The sequence below is a fragment of the Emys orbicularis genome, chromosome 15, assembly GCF_028017835.1.
Source record: "Emys orbicularis isolate rEmyOrb1 chromosome 15, rEmyOrb1.hap1, whole genome shotgun sequence".
NCBI classification, from domain to species: Eukaryota; Metazoa; Chordata; order Testudines; family Emydidae; genus Emys; species Emys orbicularis.
Window position 1 is genome coordinate 3,258,221 of NC_088697.1, and position 21,665 is coordinate 3,279,885.

The 21,665-nt window shown below is 49.4% G+C and overlaps 1 protein-coding gene across 1 annotated transcript in view; it reads left to right on the plus strand.

Annotated features, from left to right (window-relative positions):
• The first annotated feature begins 214 nt into the window (after window positions 1–214).
• The window catches only part of LOC135889175 (hydroperoxide isomerase ALOXE3-like), a 46,090-nt gene continuing 24,639 nt past the window's right edge, over window positions 215–21,665 (plus strand). Inside the window, exons 1-7 of the mRNA XM_065416988.1 lie at window positions 215–361; window positions 1,720–1,924; window positions 17,495–17,579; window positions 18,766–18,888; window positions 20,119–20,222; window positions 20,704–20,876; window positions 20,996–21,139. Coding sequence (XP_065273060.1) covers window positions 215–361; window positions 1,720–1,924; window positions 17,495–17,579; window positions 18,766–18,888; window positions 20,119–20,222; window positions 20,704–20,876; window positions 20,996–21,139 — 981 coding nt within the window. The remainder of the gene's footprint in view (window positions 362–1,719; window positions 1,925–17,494; window positions 17,580–18,765; window positions 18,889–20,118; window positions 20,223–20,703; window positions 20,877–20,995; window positions 21,140–21,665) is intronic.

The following is a 21,665-nucleotide window of genomic DNA, read 5'->3' on the forward strand; positions in this document are numbered from 1 at the left end:
CTCTTCACAGGTGTGTGGGTGCTGGGAGGGGCAGCACTGGGGCCAGCTGGCACCTGGCCCCATCTGGATGCAATCATCCGGGAGCGAGTCAGCAAGCCAGACGTGGTCTGCAGTGCGGAGCTGCCGAAGAACGATCTCCTTCATCCACTGGGAGCTGCTCTTAATGCCCCAACGCTGGACGGAGCGTGAGCAAACCACCTCCTGACATTGCCCCATGGCCACCTACACTGTCTGGGTGACCACCGGGCAGGGCCTGGCAGCCAGCACCTGCAGCGCTATCTCTATCACCCTGGTGGGAGCTCACGGGGAGAGCCCCAAGCACCGGCTGGATCATGAAGGCAAGGACTTTGCTCCCGGAGCTGTGAGTATGAGTCCTCCCTCCCCCACAGCAGCTGTCCCCTGAGGATCTCCCAAGGGGGAAATTTCCCAGCAGAACGCCTGCAGCTCTGCATTCAGGCAATCTCATGCTTCAGGGCTTCAGATGGTTTTCTGTAGGGGTCAGGAACGACCCCCCCCCCCTTCCCTGCTCAACAACTGGTCTGGTGCATTCTGCTTTTTTTTTCCTCCCCCACCTTCCTCTGAAACATCAATGCTTGGACATCCGGCAGGGCGGCTGGCACTCTGAGCTGGCCAGAGAATCCTCTTCCTAGCTGCCTGGCTGGTGTGTCTTGCTCACATATTGGGGTCCAACCAATCACCAGATTGGGGGTCAGGAAGAAAATTCCCCCCCGGTCAGGTTCCTTGAGGGTGTTTCCATCCTCTGCAGCATGGTTCATCTGCTGGCATCATCTGGACACACCAACCTAATCAATCCCCTGCCATCGCAGGGGCCGGCCAGAGCAGCGGATCCAACCGGGCCACTATCCAACAGTGGCCGAGATCCGGCTGCTTCATGAGAAATTGCAAGAGACCCCTCAATGAAGGGCTAAACTGCCCCCCCATTTGCCTCCTGACCCCTGTTGTTCAGAGCTCTGAAGCATGATGATTTCTAACCCATCCAAAACTCTTATAAACTAATGAATGAGGGTTGTCCTTATGTGTTGAGTGTGATGATGTGTCTGGTGGCAAAGGCCCTGGACTGGGACTCAGGACACCTGGTTTTTTTCCGGCTCCTCAACCAGGTCAGGTCCCCGCTCTGTTCCTCAGTTTCCCCATTGGAAAGGGAGGATAATAATTTGCCTGTTTAGATTGTGGCTTTTTGTGGGTTTTTGGTATGTGTCCGTGCAGCACCGGACGCAAAGGGGGCCCTGATCTCAGTCGAGGTTTATGCAGCACCTGGCACAACGGGGGCCCCGATCTCAGTCAGGGTCCATTCAGCGCCTGACACAACGGGGGCCTGACTCCTGATTGGATCTCGCCATGCTACTGCACTACCCACAATAGTGCTTCCCTAGATCTCTTGTTCTCTGGAGGGGCCACTCACCCCTCCCCGCTGGGAGCAGAGGCGTGGGGCTCTGGACCTTTTGCAGGCCATTGGCTGGGTTAGATCTGGCAATATTTCTGCGCTGACCCCCAATCTCTGGGCTCAGTGTGAGTGGTGCCCCTGGAGGTCACTTCAGGCAGAGCCCCCATGAACCAGGGCGGTTCCCCTTTTGCCCCAGAAGCCGAAGCAGAAGTGCAATGAGCAGCGTGCAGGAATTAGGGGGACCCTGGCATCTCCCAACTCTGCAGGGGTCTAACCCTGCTCCCCCCGCCCCTCCCCATGCCCTCTCTCCCCAGGTGGACGAATACCAGGTGCCCAGTGCACAATGCCTGGGGCCGATCGTGCTGATCCGACTGCACAAGGAGCCCTATTCCTTCTTCCCCTCGGACAGCTGGCTCTGCAACTGTGTCCAGGTGACGTCACCCGAGGGGGACACCTACCGCTTCCCCTGCTACCAATGGATCGAGGGGTACCGCACTGTGGAGCTGCGAGAAGGGGCAGGTAGGTTCCCAAAGCCAATTCCCCCACTTCACACAAGGGATCACAGGCCCTGCCTGCCCACTGCTCCCTCCTCTCCGTGCCCACTAACCCGAGCGCCTCCCGCCCACCCAACAGCTGGGCAGCGGCGAGTCCTGGGGCCCCCACGAACATGGTGATTCCGAGGGGGACAAATTTCCCTGTTGACTTGATTGGCAGGATGTCGCCATGTCTTCTATGAGCGGTCATGGATCCTCCCATGGATCAGTAAGTGGTTAACAGCTAGACAACGGAGTAGGAATGAATGGGCAGTTTTCACAGTGGGGTCCCCCTGTCACGGAGTGAGGGGGAGTCAGGGCCCTGCACCCTTCCACTTCCTGCGATTCACTGTGACTCTCAGCCAGCTGGTAACACAGAAGGTTTATTAGACGACAGGAACACAGTCCAACACAGACAACAGGACCCTCTCAGTCAAGTCCATCTTGGGGAGCAGGGAGCTTAGACCACAGCCCTGGGGCTCCCTCCGTTTCCCCAGCCAGCTCCAAACTGAAACCCCCTCCAGCCATCTCCTCCAGCCAGACCCCCAGCTCCTCCTCCAGCCTTTGTCCAGTTTCCCAGGCAGAAGGTGTCACCTGGCCCCATCCCCTTCCTAGGCTGAGGTAACATGCTCAGGTATCTTCCCTCAAGTGAAGTCACACCCTGGTATCCCATCCCCAATGGGGACAGTACCTACAAAACTCCCCTGCAACATCCCCAGGTCAATACTGCCCACTCCCTGCTCCGTCACGCCCATGAGGGTCTGTCCTGGGACCAGTGCGGTGCAACCTATTCATAAACGATTTGGAAAGGGGGGGGGGGAGGAACAGAGAGGGGGCGAAGTTTGCAGCCTCTGTCAGGGAGGTCACGGGCTCGGTGCTCTGGAGCCGCTCTGAATCAAACCCAGGCAGGACCCTGGTCAGTGTGACACCCCTCAGGGCGCGCTCTGCTAGGGGAAGCCCCCTGGGACTGACCTTGGAGCGTTCAGCTCCCCTGGTTACGCCGGGAGCTCCCTGAAGGATCAAACCCTGATTTCTCTTGCTTAACAGCATCCATTGGCTGACTGGGTGGGTGCTCTGTGCTAACAGCTATTAGCAAGTTCAAAGTGGTAGCCATGAGTCCTTGTGGCACCTGAGACTAACAAAGCCCAAATCAATGTCTCTAAGGTGCCACAAGGACTCCTCCTTCTCTTAGCGACCAGCAAGTCTTTCTTCTCCCAGCCAGCCAGGTAATTTGCATCAATAGAAACAGGAGCCTGCTCACCAGTATTCAGATCCTTAACTGCTACCACTTCCAAGGCTGGACTCTGTCTTAAAGCGATACCGTCCATTTTCACCAGCAAGTTAGACTCAAAGTTCTGTGGGCCTTCCCTTACCAACCTCTGCTTCCACCTGGAATCAGATGTTAATTCCACTGAGAGACGATGAGTCATATCCAAAGTATCTAGAGCTGAGCATATACCTGCCCTCCCCTGCATTCTCCAGAGATTAACTGCCCAGCTGTTCTGCTCCGCAGACTCAGCTACCCCGTCTTCCCTCTGAACCCGAGACACAGACTGTTCACTCCCAGAATTAGCATAGAGACATTCCTCTCTCAACAACCTTGTTTTCCCAGCAAACTGGTTGAGCACAGCCACTTGGTTATAGGGCTGTTCAACTTTCTTAACAGCTCTTAGGTTCATCTGAGACCTTCTCAAAGCGATCCCTACTGGATCATTCAAAAGGAAAGTCAGTGGATCCATTCACCACAGAAAATTTCTGGCTGTTAGGAACTGAAACTTCCTTGATCAAATCACTTCCACACTTTCAGTTGCAGCAAACTGCTTGCACAGATTACCATGAGGGTTCCTTTCCCTGGGAGCTTCTCTAAGCACCAATTCACCCCTCACAGAAATTCTGCCCTTACCCTCTTCACCTAGGGCTTGCTCGAAAGGAACACTTTCCTGAGCAGCGACAGACTCTTTCTGGGTTTCACTTACATCCAGGATCACCTTTGGCTCATGGGCAGATTCCTGCACAATCCTCTGCCAGATTTCATAGTCAAAAGGTCAGAAGCATTTTTCTTCCCTTTGCCACACACAAGCTCAGGAATCTTTTCCTTCTCGCTACAAGTTTCCAAGCTGTCAGTAGGTAACACAATCAAATCGCCTTTCTGCTCTCCTTGCGCTCTGGCTAGGATATCGCCCTGATCAGACAGAGTTGTTACACCCTTTTCCAGCCACACATGAGCAACAGGCGAAAGACAAGCACCAGAATTGTCTGGTCTCTGGGATTTTGCTAAGACACTAACTGGATGCAGCCTAGTTCCAGTGCCATTCTCCCCAGCAGATACAGACTTGGGACCATTCCCTTCCTGGGCTTTAGCTGTATCCACAACCAACTCTGAGACAACTGCACTATCCTCCACAATCTCAGGCTGAAAGGCACCTTCCGTCTGCTCCACAGACAAAGGATTGGAGACACCTTCTCCTTCACCAGACACGCAGCTTGGGATCTCATTTCCCTTGTCCCAGCACACAGGGCTGTTCACAGACAACTGCTTGGAGACCGAGGTAGCTTCCTCCATAGGCAAGTCAATACCCCTGACAGACACAGGCACATTTCCTTCACTGTCACAATTTTCCACACAGGTAACAGGTAAGGGATAGGGACATTCATCTTCCACTCTCCTTGTCTACCCAAACTGCTGACTAGACAAAGCCATCAGCTCACAAGGCTGCCTAGGCTCATCCAAACTTTCCCTGCCCTCCTCTCTCTTGTCCCCACACACAAGGCTGGTTACAGACAAATACAGGGAGAGTGGGGCAGCTTCCTTACCAGGCACATTGCCACTCCCGACAGAGAAACTGCTGCTCTTCTCACTACACTGAGCTACTTCCAGCAAATCACAGTTATCCTTTTCCAGGTTTACCTTTACAAGCTATACTAGCCACCAATCCATCACCCATCAACAATCTACCCTTTCCTTCCTCAGTTTGGGCTTTAACCTGACCAGCCACTTTAATCTGCTCCTGAGAAACATTTTTCTGACCAAATGAGATCTTTCTGTGCTTGATCTAATTCCAGATTCACTTCTGAGACATTAGACAGACATTCAGACACTTCATTCACAGACACACTGCTTTTTTGCACAGACAAACAGCTATTTCCCACCAGGTTAGAGTCCTCCTCCCCCATGGTCATAGCATAATGGATTAAACACAGAAAACTGCTCAGAGTAATACAACAGACCAACATTGTTATAAACTGGACTTTCAAGAGGATACAGTTTCTGCTGTTCTTCCATTGCTTTTTTGACTTGGAGCCTAAGTCTGGCAAGCCTCTCCTCAGCAGCCAGTCATTCCATTTGCCTTCTAGGAGCCCTTTCCTCTCTCTCATCAGCCTCCTTCAGTCTTTCAGCAGCTTCTCTTTCCAGTTCAGCCATTCTTTCTTTAGCTTCTCTCTCATTCGAATGTCTGCCAGTTTTTGATGATGTTCAAATTGCAGGCTGTCCCTCAGGGCTTGCAGTTTCGTTGCTTCTGCTGATGCTTTCTGGCTCATGGTCACTGATCTTTAACCAACCAAACTCTCAATGCCAAAATTCCAATTTGGATAGCGTGGGGTTCTGATCCAAAGCTTAAATGACCTGGTTCTGTGGATCCTAGCACGACTACGCCACTGTGACGATGCTGCCTTTGGTGGACACAACTGAGAGTATCAATTCAGGACAAATTGCTTAGAGCAGGGAAGTTACAGCCCAAGGCTGGGGTTCCTTTACTAAGATAAACCAAACCAGCCAAACAGCGAAGAGACTTCGGTCTCACCCCACTGGCTGACCATAAGTCACACAAGCAATTCCCTTAGACACTCCTGTTTCCCAGTATCCCCACCAGTGCCACTCGTTATGGGGACAAATGGTTATGAAAACCAATACCCCAGTAAGAGAAAAAATGTTCTCCTGATCCCAAAGGACCAAGCCCCAGACCCAGGTCAATATACAAGTCAGGTCTTACCCACAAATCACGCTGTTGCCAATCCTTTAGAATCTAAAATCTAAAGGTTTATTCATAAAAAGAAAGAAATAGATATGAGAGCTGAAACTGGTTAAAGGAATCAATTACATCCAGTAATGGCAAAGTTCTTGGTTCAGGCTTGTAGCAGTGATGGAATAAGCTGCAGGTGCAAATCAAGCCTCTGGAGTCCATCCACAGCTTGGATGGGTCATTCAATCCTTTGTTCAGAGCTTCAGTTTGTAGCAAAGTCCCTCCAGAGGTAAGAAGCAGCAGTGAAGACAAAATGGAGGGGTTTCCTGGGCCTTTTATATTCTTTTTCTTGTGGGTGAAAACCCCTTTGTTCTCCTGTGCAAAATCACAGCAACAAGATGGAGTTTGTAGCCACCTGGGCAAGTCACATGTCCATGGATGACTCAGTTTGCAGGCGGCAGCCATTGCTCACATGCTACCTTGAATGTCCCAGGAAGACTTCTCATATGTGGATTGGAGTCTCCCAAGGTCCATTGTCAGTTAAGTGTTTCTTGATTGGGCACTTAATCTGCAAATTCCTTTCTCAAGAAGCTGACCAAATGCTTCCCTAATGCTATGTAGAATCAAACACATTAAGATACAAGCACATAGCCAATATTCATAACTTCAACTACAAAAATGATACACACATCCAGATACTGTAATCCTAACCAGCAAACCATAACCTTTCGTAGACACCTCACATGACAAAATTTGCTGCAAATATATAACAGTGGTTGCAACAGTGATCTATACAGTCACAGTTCATGTCAATAACGTCACAACAGGCACTGCCTCTTGTTTTTGCCAGTGGGTGCTTTTGAAGAGGTGTGTGTATTTGAGGGGGCGGGACTCTGCTAGTTTTGGGGAGAGGTTGTTTTCAACCTCTTTATACACATCTTTCTTGTTCTAGTTATTGAATGTGTCTATCCTTAGTATCTTTACTATTTTAATAGTGGTTACAGTCTTATGAACTACGTATTTACGTTCTCCTGAATTACAGTATATTGAAATCATTGCAGTCCCTACAAGCTGTCTTCACCAACGTCCCAGTTTAAAGACATTACGTCTCACTGTAGCTTTCTGATGAAACTGTCAGCAATTTTATTTACATCTAGTTCCCTGGTATGGTCTTCATGCACGTTAAGGACAGCTCCATTATTCAGTTGTGTCTGTCCCACTGATGATGGGAGATAATTTTTAAGTCACCTGAAGCTGGAGAATGAGTTCAGGATGATACAGGCCCAGTGAGCACAATTCTTATACCTGTGCAGTACTCTGGAGCATGGTGCTTCCAGGTTACTGCAAGTGACTCCAAGCTCTCTTTCCTGAGGATGGGTTGCAGGTAAGTTAGACCCCATCATTTTGTATGCATAGTTGGGATTCTATTTTGCCACGTGCAGTACTTTGCTCTTAACATTGAATTTCATCTGGCATTGTGTTGCCCAGTCACCCAGTTTTGTGAGATCGCTTTGTAACGCTTCCCAGTCAGCTTTGGGCTTAACTATTTTGAGTAATTTTGTATTGTGTGCAAATTTTGCCACCTCCCTGTTTACCCCTTTTTGCAGATCATTTAGGAATATATTGAATAGGACTGGTCCCAGTACAGACCTCTGACGGCACTATTTACCTCTCTCCATTCTGAAAACGGGACCATTTATTCCTGCCCTTTGTTTCCTGTCTTTTAACTAGGGTGCCTGAGAATGCTTTCAGGATCATCTAATGATCCTTAATTTAATTTAATGAGAAGCCTTTTGTGATCTTAATCACGCTGCCTCTGTTTATAAACAAACTCCCTGCCCCAAAGGCAGAACTGGGAGCAGCACAGAGTGGATCACATTCCACACTCAAGCTCCGTCTGGGGCTAGGACATGCGCTGTGACCAGACCTCAGGTACAAAACTCCGGGGGGGGGGGGGGCAGGAACCACTATGGCTCATGGGTGCTGACCACCCCTATTTTTTTGCCATAGGTGCTTGAGCCCCGGAGCACTCAGGGAGTCAGCACCTATGGCTCCTCTCCTGGATCAGTAACTGGTTAAAAGATAGACAACAGAGCAGAAATGAGTGATCAGTTTTCACAGTGGGGAGAGGTAAATAGCGGGGTCCACTGAGGGTCTGTCCTGGGACCTGTGCTGTGCAACATATTCATAAATGATTTGGAAAAGTGGAGGAGCAGGGATGTGGCAAAGTTTGCAGCCACCACTAAATTACTCAAGATAGTTAAGTCCAAAGCAGACTGCGAAGAGTTACAAAGGGATCTCACAAAACCAGGCGAGTGGGTGAGGAAATGGCAGATGAATTTCAATGTTGATAAATGCAAAGTTAATGCATGTTGGAAAACATAATCCCAACTATAATTCAAAATGATGGGGGCTAAATTAGCTGTTACCAGTCAAGAAAGAGATCTTGGAGTCATTGTGGATAGTTCTCTGAAAACATCCGCTCAATGTGCAGCGGCAGTCAAAAAAGCAGCAGGTCTAAAACCAACCTAAGGAAGTATTTCTTCACACAATGCACAGTCAACCTGGGGAACTCCTTGCCAGAGGATGTTGTGAAGGCCAAGACTATAACAGGGCTCAGAAAAGAACTAGATAAGTTCATGGAGGATAGGTCCATCAATGGCTATTAGCCAAGATGGTCAGGGGACAGCCCCATGCTCTGGGTGTTCCTAAACCTCTGACTGTCAGAAGCGGGGACTGGACGGCAGGGGATGGATCACTTGATAAATTGTCCTGTTCTGGTCTCTCTGTCTGAATCACCTGCCACCGACCACTATCAGAAGACAGGATATTGGGCTAGATAGGCCATTGGTCTGACCCAGTCTGGCCATTCTTATGTTCCTATGGAATGGCTCTTGATTGTCTTCTCCTGGGCTGGCTAATGGAACTGGTTACTTGGAACTGGTTTTGTTCCAAGTAACACCTGGCTTGGGAGGTGGCCCCCCCCCCTACCCCAACCTGTTTTGCTTCCCCGCCCTCACATGAGGTGATGCTAAAGTTGCATCATGGTTACAATTGACACTTCTCGCTGTAGACGCATACACACATTCATAACCACAGCCTGGATGCGTAGCTCACAAGGGCCAGTCAGTTCAGAACATCACATGTGTGCATGAAAGACCTTATCCAGGATATTTTTATGGTAAAATAACACTGTATACAAACAGTTGATTGACCTTCTTATTGGGGGGGGGGGGGAGGGCGGTGTTCAAACCTTCTGTTCTCCCCGGGGAGGAGCACCTGGACCCTGATTCTTACACCCCGTCCATCATTCATGCATGTCTGTCCTCAGGTTTGCACTGTGCACATCTGTCCGCATCTGGCCTTCATAAGGTCTGTCACCTGCACATCTGTCCCTCAAGAGGTTCGCCACATGCAATATCTGTCCACATGTACCGTGAGGCTAGCCTGCCCCGTCCACATCTGTACACATCTGTCAAGGCTGTATCCCCACTTTGAACTTTAGGGTACAAATGTAGGGGCCTGCATGAGGACTTCTAAGCTTAACTACCAGCTTAGTTCTGGTCCGCTGCCACCATTCCCTACCCTGGGAAGCTTTTAGAAACCTCTCACCAATTCCCTGGTGAATACAGATCCAAACTCCTTGGATCTTAAAACAAGGAGAAATTGACCCTTCCCCCCTCCTTCCTTTCACCAACTCCTGGTGGATACAGATCCAAACCCCCTTGGATCTTAAAACAAGGAGAAATTAATCAGGTTCTTAAAAAGAAGGCTTTTAATTAAAGAAAAAGGTAAAAATCATCTCTGTAAAATCCGTATGGAAAATAACTTTACAGGGTAATCAAACTTAAAGAGCTCAGAGGACCCCCCTCTGTCTTAGGTTCAAAGTACAGCAAACAAAGATAAACACTCTAGTAAAAGGTACATTTACAAGTTGAGAAAACAAAGTAAAACTAAGACGCCTTGCCTGGCTTTTTTACTTACAAGTTTGAAATATGAGAGACTTGTTTAGAAAGATGGGGAGAACCTGGATTGATGTCTGGTCCCTCTCAGTCCCAAGAGCAAACAACCCCTTAAAACAAAGAGCACACACAAAAGCCTTTCCCCCCCCCCCAAGATTTGAAAGTATCTTGTCCCCTTATTGGTCCTTTGGGTCAGGTGTCAGCCAGGTTACCCGAGCTTCTTAACCCTTTACAGGTAAAAGGATTTTGGAGTCTCTGGCCAGGAGGGATTTTAGTACTGTACACAGGAGAGCTGTTACCCTTCCCTTTATAGTTATGACACGCCCCCCAAATCACAGATAGTGTTGGACGTTCGGTTCCACACTGGCTGTGATTTTTTCCTGGAGCTCTAGGAGAAAACAGAGTTAATAAGACACATGTACCTTTAGACATACTACTGATTATATAAAAACTAACAATATGTTCCAGTCCAAGAACAATTTTTAACCAGTTGACTCCGGGAAACTTTCCCGGGAGAGTGCAAAGCTTGTGCATAGCTCCTTGATCTGCTATTGCTGCAGACGTCCAAGCCTCTTCCACGCCACCATTTCTTTTTTCTTCGTAGTAGACACCTTCAGGCCACTTCGCGTCATTTGTTTCCTGGGCTGTAAACTGGCAAACGTTTAATTTTTTGGAATAAAAGGGCTTAAGAGAATTAACATGGTATACCTTAGGCTTTATGTTGGAGGTGGGGGAGGCTATGAGATAGTTAACAGCTCCTAGGCGCTCCTGGACCGTGAATGGTCCTTCCCACGACGCTTCCATTTTATGGGCCTGGAGCGCCTTTAAGACCATGACTTGGTCTCCTACTTTGAAGGACCGTTCTCTGGAATGTTTATCATACCAGGCCTTTTGCTCTTCCTGAGCATCCTTTAGGTTTTCTTTAGCAAGGGCTAAAGAGTGTCGGAGGGTGCTTTGTAGGTTGCTTACAAAGTCTAGAATGTTAGTTCCTGGAGATGGCGTAAACCCCTCCCATTGCTGCTTCACCAACTGTAATGGCCCCTTAACCTCGTGGCCATATACAAGTTCAAATGGTGAAAACCCTAAACTGGGATGTGGTACAGCCCTGTAGGCAAAAAGCAACTGCTGCAACACTAGGTCCCAATCATTGGAGTGTTCATTTACGAATTTACGTATCATGGCCCCCAAAGTTCCATTAAACCTCTCCACCAGACCATTGGTTTGATGGTGATGAGGGGTGGCAACCAAGTGATTCACCCCATGAGCTTCCCACAGGTTTTTCATGTTCCCTGCCAGGAAATTAGTTCCCGAATCTGTAAGGATGTCGGAGGGCCAACCTACCCTGGCAAAAATGTCTGCTAATGCCTGGCACACACTTTTAGCCCTGGTGTTGCTTAAGGGTACAGCTTCCGGCCATCGGGTAGCAAAATCCATGAAAGTCAGTATGTACTGCTTTCCTCTGGGTGTCTTCTTTGGGAAAGGACCCAGAATATCCACAGCTACTCACTGAAATGGGACCTCAATTATGGGTAGTGGCTGGAGAGGGGCTTTAACCTGGTCTTGGGGCTTTCCCACTCGTTGGCACACCTCACAAGACCGGACATAATTAGCAACGTCCTTGCCCATTCCCTCCCAGTGGAAGGACTTCCCCAACCAGTCTTTGGTTCTGTTCACCCCAGAATGGCCACTGGGATGATCATGGGCTAAGCTCAAGAGCTTTACCCGATACTTAGTGGGAACTACCAACTGTCTTTGAGGATGCCAGTCTTCCTGGTGCCCACCAGAAAGAGTCTCCTTGTATAAAAGTCCTTGTTCTACAACAAACCGGGATCGGTTAGAAGAGCTGAGAGGCGGTGGGGTGCTCCGCGCCGCCGCCCAAGCTTTCTGAAGGCTGTCATCTGCTTCCTGCTCGGCCTGGAACTGTTCCCTTGATGCTGGAGACATCAGTTCCTCCTTGGACTGTGGACTGGGGCTTGGTCCCTCTGGAAGCGATGCAGGTGCTGGGGCTGTTTCCATTGACTGTGAACCGCTGTCCGCTGGTGCACTATGTGGTATTTCAGGCTCTGGCTGAGCCTCTTGGGTAGGGTTATCTGCTGCTTCCGCCAGTTCAGGCTCGCTGGTGCCCTCTGTCATTGGAGTTGTAGACGGGTTTGCAAGCGCTGGACTCAGTGCTGGCAATGGTTCTGGTGCTGGTTGCGTTGCCAGTTCCGGTTCTGGGCCTGGCTTTGGCTGGGTCTCTGGGATTGGATCCACTACGGCTGTTGCAGTCGTTGGCAGGGGATCCGGTTCCACCACCTGTGTTTGGGTCTCCGGTAACACAGACGGCTCAGGAACAGGGATGGGGGTGAAAGCTTGCTTAGCCTGGCTGCGGGTGACTATTCCCACCCTCTTGGCTAGCTTCACATGGTTGGCCAAGTCTTCCCCCAGTAGCATGGGGATGGGATAATTGTCATAGACTGCAAAAGTCCACATTCCTGACCAGCCCTTGTACTGGACATGCAACTTGGCTGTAGGCAAGGTTACAGACTGTGACACGAAGGGTTGAATTGTCACTGTAGCCTCTGGGTTGATGAGTTTGGGGTCCACTAGGGATTGGTGGATAGTTGACACTTGTGCCCCAGTGTCCCTCCAAGCGATAACCTTCTTTCCGCCCACTCTCAAGGTTTCCCTTCGCTCCGAGGGTATGAGAGAGGCATCTGGGTCTGGGGATCTTTGGTGTGATTGTGGTGTAATGAACTGTAATCGGTTGGGGTTCTTGGGGCAGTGAGCCTTTATATGTCCCAGTTCATTACATTTAAAACATCGCCCTGCTAAGGTATCACCGGGGCGATGTTGGTTGATGGAGACTGGTGTGGTGGGGTGAGAAGGCGTCTGGGGTTTCCCTTGGGATGTGGGTGGGGCCTTGGGTTGTCCCCGGTGGTAAGGTTTTGTTTCGGCTTGCCCCTTCTGATATTCGCTCCAACTGCTACTAGCTTTTTTCTTTTCTGTCACCTCCACCCATTTGGCTCCAATCTCCCCCGCCTCGGTTACAGTTTTGGGCTTCCCATCTAGGATGTACCTTTCTATTTCCTCAGGAACACCCTCTAAAAACTGCTCCATTTGCAATAGGAAGGGCAACTCTTCCGTAGATTTAACATTTGCTCCTGATATCCAGGCATCCCAATTTTTCCCAATGTGGTAGGCATGTCGGGTAAATGACATATCGGGTTTCCACCTTAGGGCTCTGAACCGCCGACGGGCATGCTCAGGTGTTAGCCCCATTCTGATTCTGGCCTTGTTTTTAAAAAGTTCATAACTGTTCATGTGTTCCTTAGGCATTTCAGCCGCCACTTCTGCTAAGGGTCCACTGAGCTGCGGCCTCAGCTCTACCATGTACTGGGTTGGAGTGATGCTGTATCCAAGGCAGGCCCTTTCAAAATTTTCTAAGAAGGCCTCAGTATCATCGCCTGCCTTGTAGGTGGGGAATTTCCTGGGATGGGAAGTGGTACCTGGAGAGGAGTTGCTAGGATGGTCTGATGCATCCTGCTTAGCACTTGCTACTTCCAGTTCATGCTTCCTTTCTTTTTCTCTCGCCTCCTCTTTGGCTTTTTCCAGCTCCATCTCTCTCTTGTGGGCCTCCTCTTTGGCCTCCTCTTTGGCTTTTTCCAGCTCCATCTCTCTCTTGTGGGCCTCCTCTTTGGCTTTCTCTTCTCTTTCATGGGCCTTCTCTTTGGCTTTTTCTTCTCTTTTATGGGCCTCCTCTTCAGCTTCTTTCTCAAGTTTTTTAATTTGAAGCAGTCTCTGATGTTTTTTCTCATTTTCTTCTGCTTCTAGTCTGGCCAGTTCTATTTTGTTAGCTACTTCTTTGGTAGTCATTTTTCTGTTTTCTTGTGCTGGGTCACACCCCTCTGCAGTTGACTGAAACTGGGATGTACTCAGCTCTGGCTGCTGCTGAGTTAACAGAGACTTTCTAACTAGCTACTCACGAGGATGTAAAAAGAAAAAAAAACAATTCAGCTTGTAAATTGCCTTTACCAGTCAAAGTTTGCTCACTGATTGAACCCTTCTCTTAACAAAGCCCCTTGTTAAAAAAACTTAACACCTCTGCCTTCAGGCAAGGAGAGATAAGATATGCATCTACCTTCAGCTCTGCTCCCAAGCAGCTAGAAGGAAAAAAAAATCTCTTACTGGCTTTTGGGTTTAAAACGATCTCCACCGCTCTGCCACCATGTCAAGGCTGTATCCCCACTTTGAACTTTAGGGTACAAATGTAGGGGCCTGCATGAGGACTTCTAAGCTTAACTACCAGCTTAGTTCTGGTCCGCTGCCACCATTCCCTACCCTGGGAAGCTTTTAGAAACCTCTCACCAATTCCCTGGTGAATACAGATCCAAACTCCTTGGATCTTAAAACAAGGAGAAATTGACCCTTCCCCACTCCTTCCTTTCACCAACTCCTGGTGGATACAGATCCAAACCCCCTTGGATCTTAAAACAAGGAGAAATTAATCCGGTTCTTAAAAAGAAGGCTTTTAATTAAAGAAAAAGGTAAAAATCATCTCTGTAAAATCCGTATGGAAAATAACTTTACAGGGTAATCAAACTTAAAGAGCTCAGAGGACCCCCCTCTGTCTTAGGTTCAAAGTACAGCAAACAAAGATAAACACTCTAGTAAAAGGTACATTTACAAGTTGAGAAAACAAAGTAAAACTAAGACGCCTTGCCTGGCTTTTTTACTTACAAGTTTGAAATATGAGAGACTTGTTTAGAAAGATGGGGAGAACCTGGATTGATGTCTGGTCCCTCTCAGTCCCAAGAGCGAACAACCCCTTAAAACAAAGAGCACACACAAAAGCCTTTCCCCCGCCCCCCAAGATTTGAAAGTATCTTGTCCCCTTATTGGTCCTTTGGGTCAGGTGTCAGCCAGGTTACCCGAGCTTCTTAACCCTTTACAGGTAAAAGGATTTTGGAGTCTCTGGCCAGGAGGGATTTTAGTACTGTACACAGGAGAGATGTTACCCTTCCCTTTATAGTTATGACAACATCTGTCAAGGTTCCTTCCCCACTCTGAACTTTAGGGTACAGATGTAGGGACCTGCATGAAAACCTCTAAGCTTCTCTACCAGCTTAGATCTGCTTTTGCTGCCACCACTCCCAATGTGCTAAGTCCCTTCCCTGGGTAGCCTTGAGAGACTCTTCCACCAATTCCCTGGTGAATACTGATCCAAAACCCCTTGGATCTTAAAACAAGGAGGAATTAATCATTCCCCCCCCCTTCCCTTTCCCCCCACCAATTCCTGGTTAGTCCAGATCAATCCCCTTGGATCTTAGAACAAGGAAAAATCAATCAGGTTCTAAAAAGAAGGCTTTTAATTAAAGAAAAAGGTAAAAATCATCTCTGTAAAATCAGGATGGAAAATAACTTTACAGGGTAATCAAACTTAAAGAGCCCAGAGGACCCCCCTCTAGCCTTAGGTTCAAAGTTACAGCAAACAGAGATAAACACTCTAGCAAAAGGTACATTTACAAGTTGAGAAAACAAAGATAAAACTAACACGCCTTGCCTGGCTGTACTTACAAGTTTGAAATATGAGAGACTTGTTCAGAAAGATTTGGAGAGCCTGGATTGATGTCTCGTCCCTCTTAGTCCCAAGAGCGAACAACCACCAAAACAAAGAGCACAAACAAAAGCCTTCCGCTCATCAAGATTTGAAAGTATCTTGTCCCCTTATTGGTCCTTTGGGTCAGGTGTCAGCCAGGTTACCTGAGATTCTTAACCCTTTACAGGTAAAAGGATTTTGGAGTCTCTGGCCAGGAGGGATTTTATAGTATTGTACACAGGAGGGCTGTTACCTTTCCCTTTATAGTTATGACAACATCTATATTTCATGAGGTTTGCCATGGGCACATCTGTCCTGGGCCTGGTTTGCCACACGTCCTCCATGAGGTTAGCTGCATCTACATCTGTCTATTTTCAGGTTGGCCACATGCACATCTGTCCTTCATAAGGTTGGCACCCTGCACATCTGGTCACATCTGCCCCAGGGCAGGTTTGCCCCATGCACAGCTGTCCACATCTGCCCTGCCAGCATCTGACACTGCCCCTGCACCCCTGCTCCCTTCTCAGTACCCTCACATGAGTGAAGATATAACGATGCTGGCTTTGGTGGGACCCAACTGAGAGTGCCAATTCAGGACAAATTGCTTAGAGCAGGGCAGTCACAGCCCAAGGCTGGGGTTCCTTTGCACACCAAGGCAAACCAAACCAGCCAAACTGAGAAGACTTCGGTCTCACCCCACTGGCTAACCATAAGTCACACAAGCAATTCCCTTAGACACTCCAGTTTTCCAGTAACCCCACCAGTGCCACTCGTTATGGGGATGAATGGTTATGAAAACCAAGACCCCAGTAAAAGAAAAAGGTTCTCCCGATCCCAAAGCACCAAGCCCCAGACCCAGGTCAATATACAAGTTAGGTCTTACCCACAAATCACGCTGTTGCCAATCCTTTAGAATCTAAAATTTAAAAGTTTATTTATAAAAAGAAAAAGATATAGATGAGAGCTAGAAGTGGTTAAATGGAATCAATTACATCCAGTAATGGCAAAGTTCTTGGTTCAGGCTTGTAGCAGTGATGGAATAAGCTGCAGGTTCAAATCAAGTCTCTGGAGTCTATCCACAGCTGGGATGGGTCATTCAGTCCTTTGTTCAGAGCTTCAGTTTATACCTTTTTGCTCCAGAGGTATGAAGCAGGATTGAAGACAAGATGGAGATGAGGCAACATCAGCCTTTTGTAGTCTCTTCCAAGTGTAAGGACACCTCTTTGTTCTTACTGTGGAAAATTACAGCAAAATGGAGTTTGGAGTCACATGTGCAAGTCACATGTTCATGCATGACTCAGTTTGCAGGCGGCAGCCATTGCCCACATGCTATCTTGAATGCTCCCAGGAAAACTTCTTATGTGGATTGGAGTTTCCCAAGGTCCATTGTCCGTTAAGTGTTTCTTGATTGGGCACTTACTGAGAACAGTCCCTTCTCAAGAAACTGACCAAATGCTTCACTGAGACTTCTTAGAATCAAACACATTGAGATACAAGTACAGAGCCAATATTCATAACTTTAACTACAAAATTGATACACCCATCCAGACAGCATAATCCTAACCAGCAAACCATAACTTTGCCTTAGACACCTTATTTGATCCCCTTTATACAAGATTTGGTGCCACTACAGGACCTTGGTTGCAACAATGATCTATATGGTCCCAGTTCATGTCAATAACGTCACAGAACAGCAACAAGCAACAGCAACTTCTTCAGTGAGGTTTTTACCCACGAAAGCTTATGCCCAAATAAATCTGTTAGTCTTTAAGGTGCCACCAGACTCCTTGTTGTTTTTGTAGATACAGACTAACACGGCTACCCCCTGATACTTGTCACAGAAGAGAACCTTTTTTGGGGAGGCAGCCTGGTACACCCCCGTTAGAGAAAGCACGCGTCCTCCCTGATTCCCTGGGGAAGCAGCAGGAGATGCTGTTTCTCACTCTGTTTGGGACCACACACACACACACACGCGCGCGCGCGCGCCAGGGTGGGCCCGTTGCGTGGCTAACACCCTGGCATGCCATCGGCTTTCAAACTCCCCCTTCTCCCTCCAGCCAAAACCGCGGCTGAGGACGCCCAGCACCCGCTGCTGCTGCAGCACCGGCAAAAGGAGCTGAAGGCACGGCAGGAGGCCTATCGGTGAGCCGGGCGGGGGCGGCTGGTGAAGGGGGGCGGGATGCACCCAGGCAGGGATGGGGGATGGAGGGGTCAGGCTGGTAAAGCCATAAGCGCTGTCCGGGGGAGGACGATAATTAGCACCAGTTCTCAACTCCCCAGCTTTAACCACTAAACCCCACTCCCCTCCACAGCCTGGGAGAGATCCCAGAGGCTTGTGGGGACCCTGATTCAATCCTACACCCTCCCCTCCCAAATGTCAGAATAAGCCAGGCTGTGCCTCATCCCGGCTCTCTTCTCAGCTGCCGCAGCGCCTCCTATCAGTGACCTCTTGAAGGGCAGGGTCTTTTCCTTTGGTCTCCACCTGGGAGGGGTGGGCAGGCTCCAGCCACTGGCAGAAGGCTGATCAAGAGCTTATGCTGGGTGAGACTCAGCTAAAACCATACCTCTGCCCCGCTCCCCGGGTAGGTCTTACCACCCCCCACTCCCCATCAGTCTCCCACACCTGCTCTGGGGAGACAATGGAAGAGTTAACCCTGTGGAATTGGCAGCTCAGGGCTTCTCTGCAAGCCCCAGCTCCTGGAGTCATGGGGTTATGCCGGGGAAAAACTCAGCTTCCGTTTAAAACGCCAAGTCACTCTCCGGACATTGTGTGTGGGGAGAGCAACTCAGAAATGTGACCCCACCTACAGGGCCTGAGGCCATAGAGTAAGACCCCAAAGGGTTATTTACTGAAATCTCAGGATTTGGAAGTCAATCTCGTGATTTGGGGGAGAAGGGGGCTGGTGCATGATCTATGAACCCCTGGGGTTTGCAACACTATTTAAACTAGCCTCTTAGGGCATTTGAAGGGAATAGAGGCAGTTCTTGGAGCAATGGGCTCAGGCTCTCTGCAGACCCAGGCAGCATCACTGCATTGGCCACACTGGTGGCAGATCTCCCCCTCTCACAGCAATGGGCTCAGGCTCTCTGCAGACTCGGGCAGCGCGGCTGAGTCGGTCACACTGGCTGCCCATTTTGGATGGTTCCTCTGTAACTACAAAAGCTGCAAACGGTCTTATTTTTGCTTGGAAGCTGAGCGGGAGAGGGATTTCTTCACCCTTGGGAAGCCTCCAGCCATGCCTGGGTGAGGCAGAGGAGGTCTCTGATGGGGCCCGTGCCTGCGCTCTCTCGGGCGTGGGATGGTGAGCCCACATGCGTCTCCCGGCAGCTGGAAGGTATACAACCCCCAGTGGCCAAGGTGCCTGGACGTGGCGAGCGTGGACGAGCTGGACTCCAACAACAAGTACAGCCTGACCAAGACCACCATCTTCATGCTGCGTGCCATTAAAACGTGAGTGTGGGAGGGACGCTACCCTGGGGCCGGTCCTGAGTGGAGCAGCCTGGGGCACTGGGGAACTTGGGATTTGGGGAGGGCTCAAAGGGGATCAACCCCCTCCCCAGGTACCCTAGCTGGGATGGGTTGATCTGAGAGTCACTCCAAAGAGGCCATCTTCTAGCTCAGATCCTGCCCACAGAGCAGGACTCACACCTGCCTCTGTACCTGACATCCGCAGCCATTCCTCTCGGTCGCTATGTTATGCCGGGCCCTGGCGACCCACAGTGAAAGACAGCACATGCCCCAAAGTCCTCCTGGTCTAAACAGAGGTTGAGAAGGGAAACTATGTCAGAGAGGAGGGAAGAGACTCACTTCAGGTCACCCAGCTGTACAGTGGTATGAGTAGAAATCATGGCTCCCAAGTGACCAACCAACTGAAAACCACTCGCTCTATCTATCTATCTATCTATCTATCTATCTATCTATCTATCTATCTATCTATCTATCTATCTATCTATCCCCAGACGCCCCATCTATCTATCTATCTATCTATCTATCTATCTATCTATCTATCTATCCCCAGACGCCCCATCTATCTATCTATCTATCTATCTATCTATCTATCTATTTATCTATCTATCCACATCCACCCCTTCTATCTATCTATCTATCTATCTATCTATCTATCTATCTATCTATCTATCTATCTATCCCCATACACCCCTTCTATCTATCTATCTATCTATCTATCTATCTATCTATCTATCTATCTATCTATCTATCTATCTATCTATCTATCCCCAGACGCCCCATCTATCTATCTATCTATCTATCTATCTATCTATCTATCTATCTATCCCCCTCCACCCCCTCTATCTATTTATCTATCTATCCACATCCACCCCTTCTATCTATCTATCTATCTATCTATCTATCTATCTATCTATCTATCTATCTATCTATCTATCCCCATACACCCCTTCTATCTATCTATCTATCTATCTATCTATCTATCTATCTATCTATCTATCTAGCAGACTGGGGGCATGGTCAGATACCTCTAGTCTGCTGCTATTCCCTGCTCCCCAGTGCCCACAGGGGGTGGATCGGGGTCATGGCTGGCACACACTGTGGTTATGGGGCCCTGGCAATGCCCTCCCTTCAGTTGGGTATTTGGCTGCGCCCCCTTTCTCTTGACTGGCCGGGTCCATCGGTCTCTCCTCCAAGGGTCTCTCTTGTCCCCAGGGAGCTGGAGCTGAAGCTGAAGGGTTTCTCCTTATGCACGGGCTCCTGGGAGAAGCTGGAAGACATCCAGAAGATATTCTGGTGTAACAAGAACCCCACTTCAGGTACGTACCCCGCCCCATCCCACGGTGCATGGGCATGTCCTGCCCCGGGCCCCCGACACAATCTGACCCTGTGCCCACAGACATGGGGTGAGATGTCCCTGCTGGCCCTACCACACCCGCTGGGCAGGTCTAAGGGCTGAGACTCATTGTTCCAACTGGGCTGACCTGAGCACTGGGGCTGGAGGGTGAAGGACAAACGGGCTTTGTGAGCCCTCTGCAGCCTCCCCAGTTCCATCCGCATGAGAGACTGGAGGGCAGCTCTGCCTTGCATCAGGATGTGCCCCCCAGCAACTAGTGGGGGATCCCTCCACATCTCCCATAGCTAGAGGGGTCTCATGCTCCCCCATCTATTGACTCCCATGGAGAGACGCCCATTGACACCAGCTGGGATCTGGCCCCATTGACTCCAATGGAGAGACTCCCATTGACACCGGCTGGGATCTGGCCCCATTGACTCACATGTTGTTATCTGTGTCCCCAGAGTACGTCTCCGAGCACTGGCAGGAAGATTCGTTCTTCGGGTACCAGTTCCTGAACGGGGTCAACCCGGTGGTGATCCGGAAATGCACGGTGCTCCCGGAGAACTTCCCCGTGACGGAGGGGATGGTGGCTGGCTCCCTGGGGGAGGGCACCACCCTGCGGGATGAGCTCAAGGTAAAACGATCCTGCCGGCCTCCTGAAAGCCATCTGCGGGGCTGAGTTCCTTGGGTGCCCGAGAGAAAACCCAGCAGCCTGCTTCATGTGAGAGATGAACCCCTCTCTCCGCCTTGCAGAAAGGGAACATCTTCCTGACGGATTACAAGATCCTGGAAGGGATCCCCACCATCCAGCTGAATGGGGAACAACAGTACCTGGCCGCGCCTCTCTGCCTGCTGCATCTGACACCTGGCGGGCAAGTCGTGCCCTTGGCCATCCAGGTAATGAGTGTGCCCGGCCTCTGCCTGGTGCTCACAACAGCCCAGGGAGCCCTTTGGCCCTGCCAGGCTAATCCAGAACAGAGGAATTGCCCCCCTGATCCAGACCAGTGGGCCCTTCCTAGTGAGCAGGTACCTCAACATTTGGGGCGTGAAACATTTTCCCATCAGAAACCCCCCGACATGGATCCTCCCATGCAGGGTAATTTTGACAGAGCGTTTCTGTTACTGGATCCAAACAGGAAGTGTGATTGGACTGAAAAGGTTGGTGGGGGGTTCAGAAAGTGAAAAATGTTGGATTTGGAGGTGGGGAGTTGCTCCCCCAATTTCCTTTCCTCTTTATTCTCTTTTTTTCTTTTTTCCCTTCTTCTGCATTTTTCACCACTGAAACGTTAAAAAAAAGAAAGAAAAAGAAAGTCAGAAAACCTCTGAAAGTGGGGCCGGAAAAGAAGAAAATCCACTTTTCACCCTTTTAAAAAAAAATTATTTTACAACTGGGCAGGAAGGCCGGACAGATGGACATCAGGAT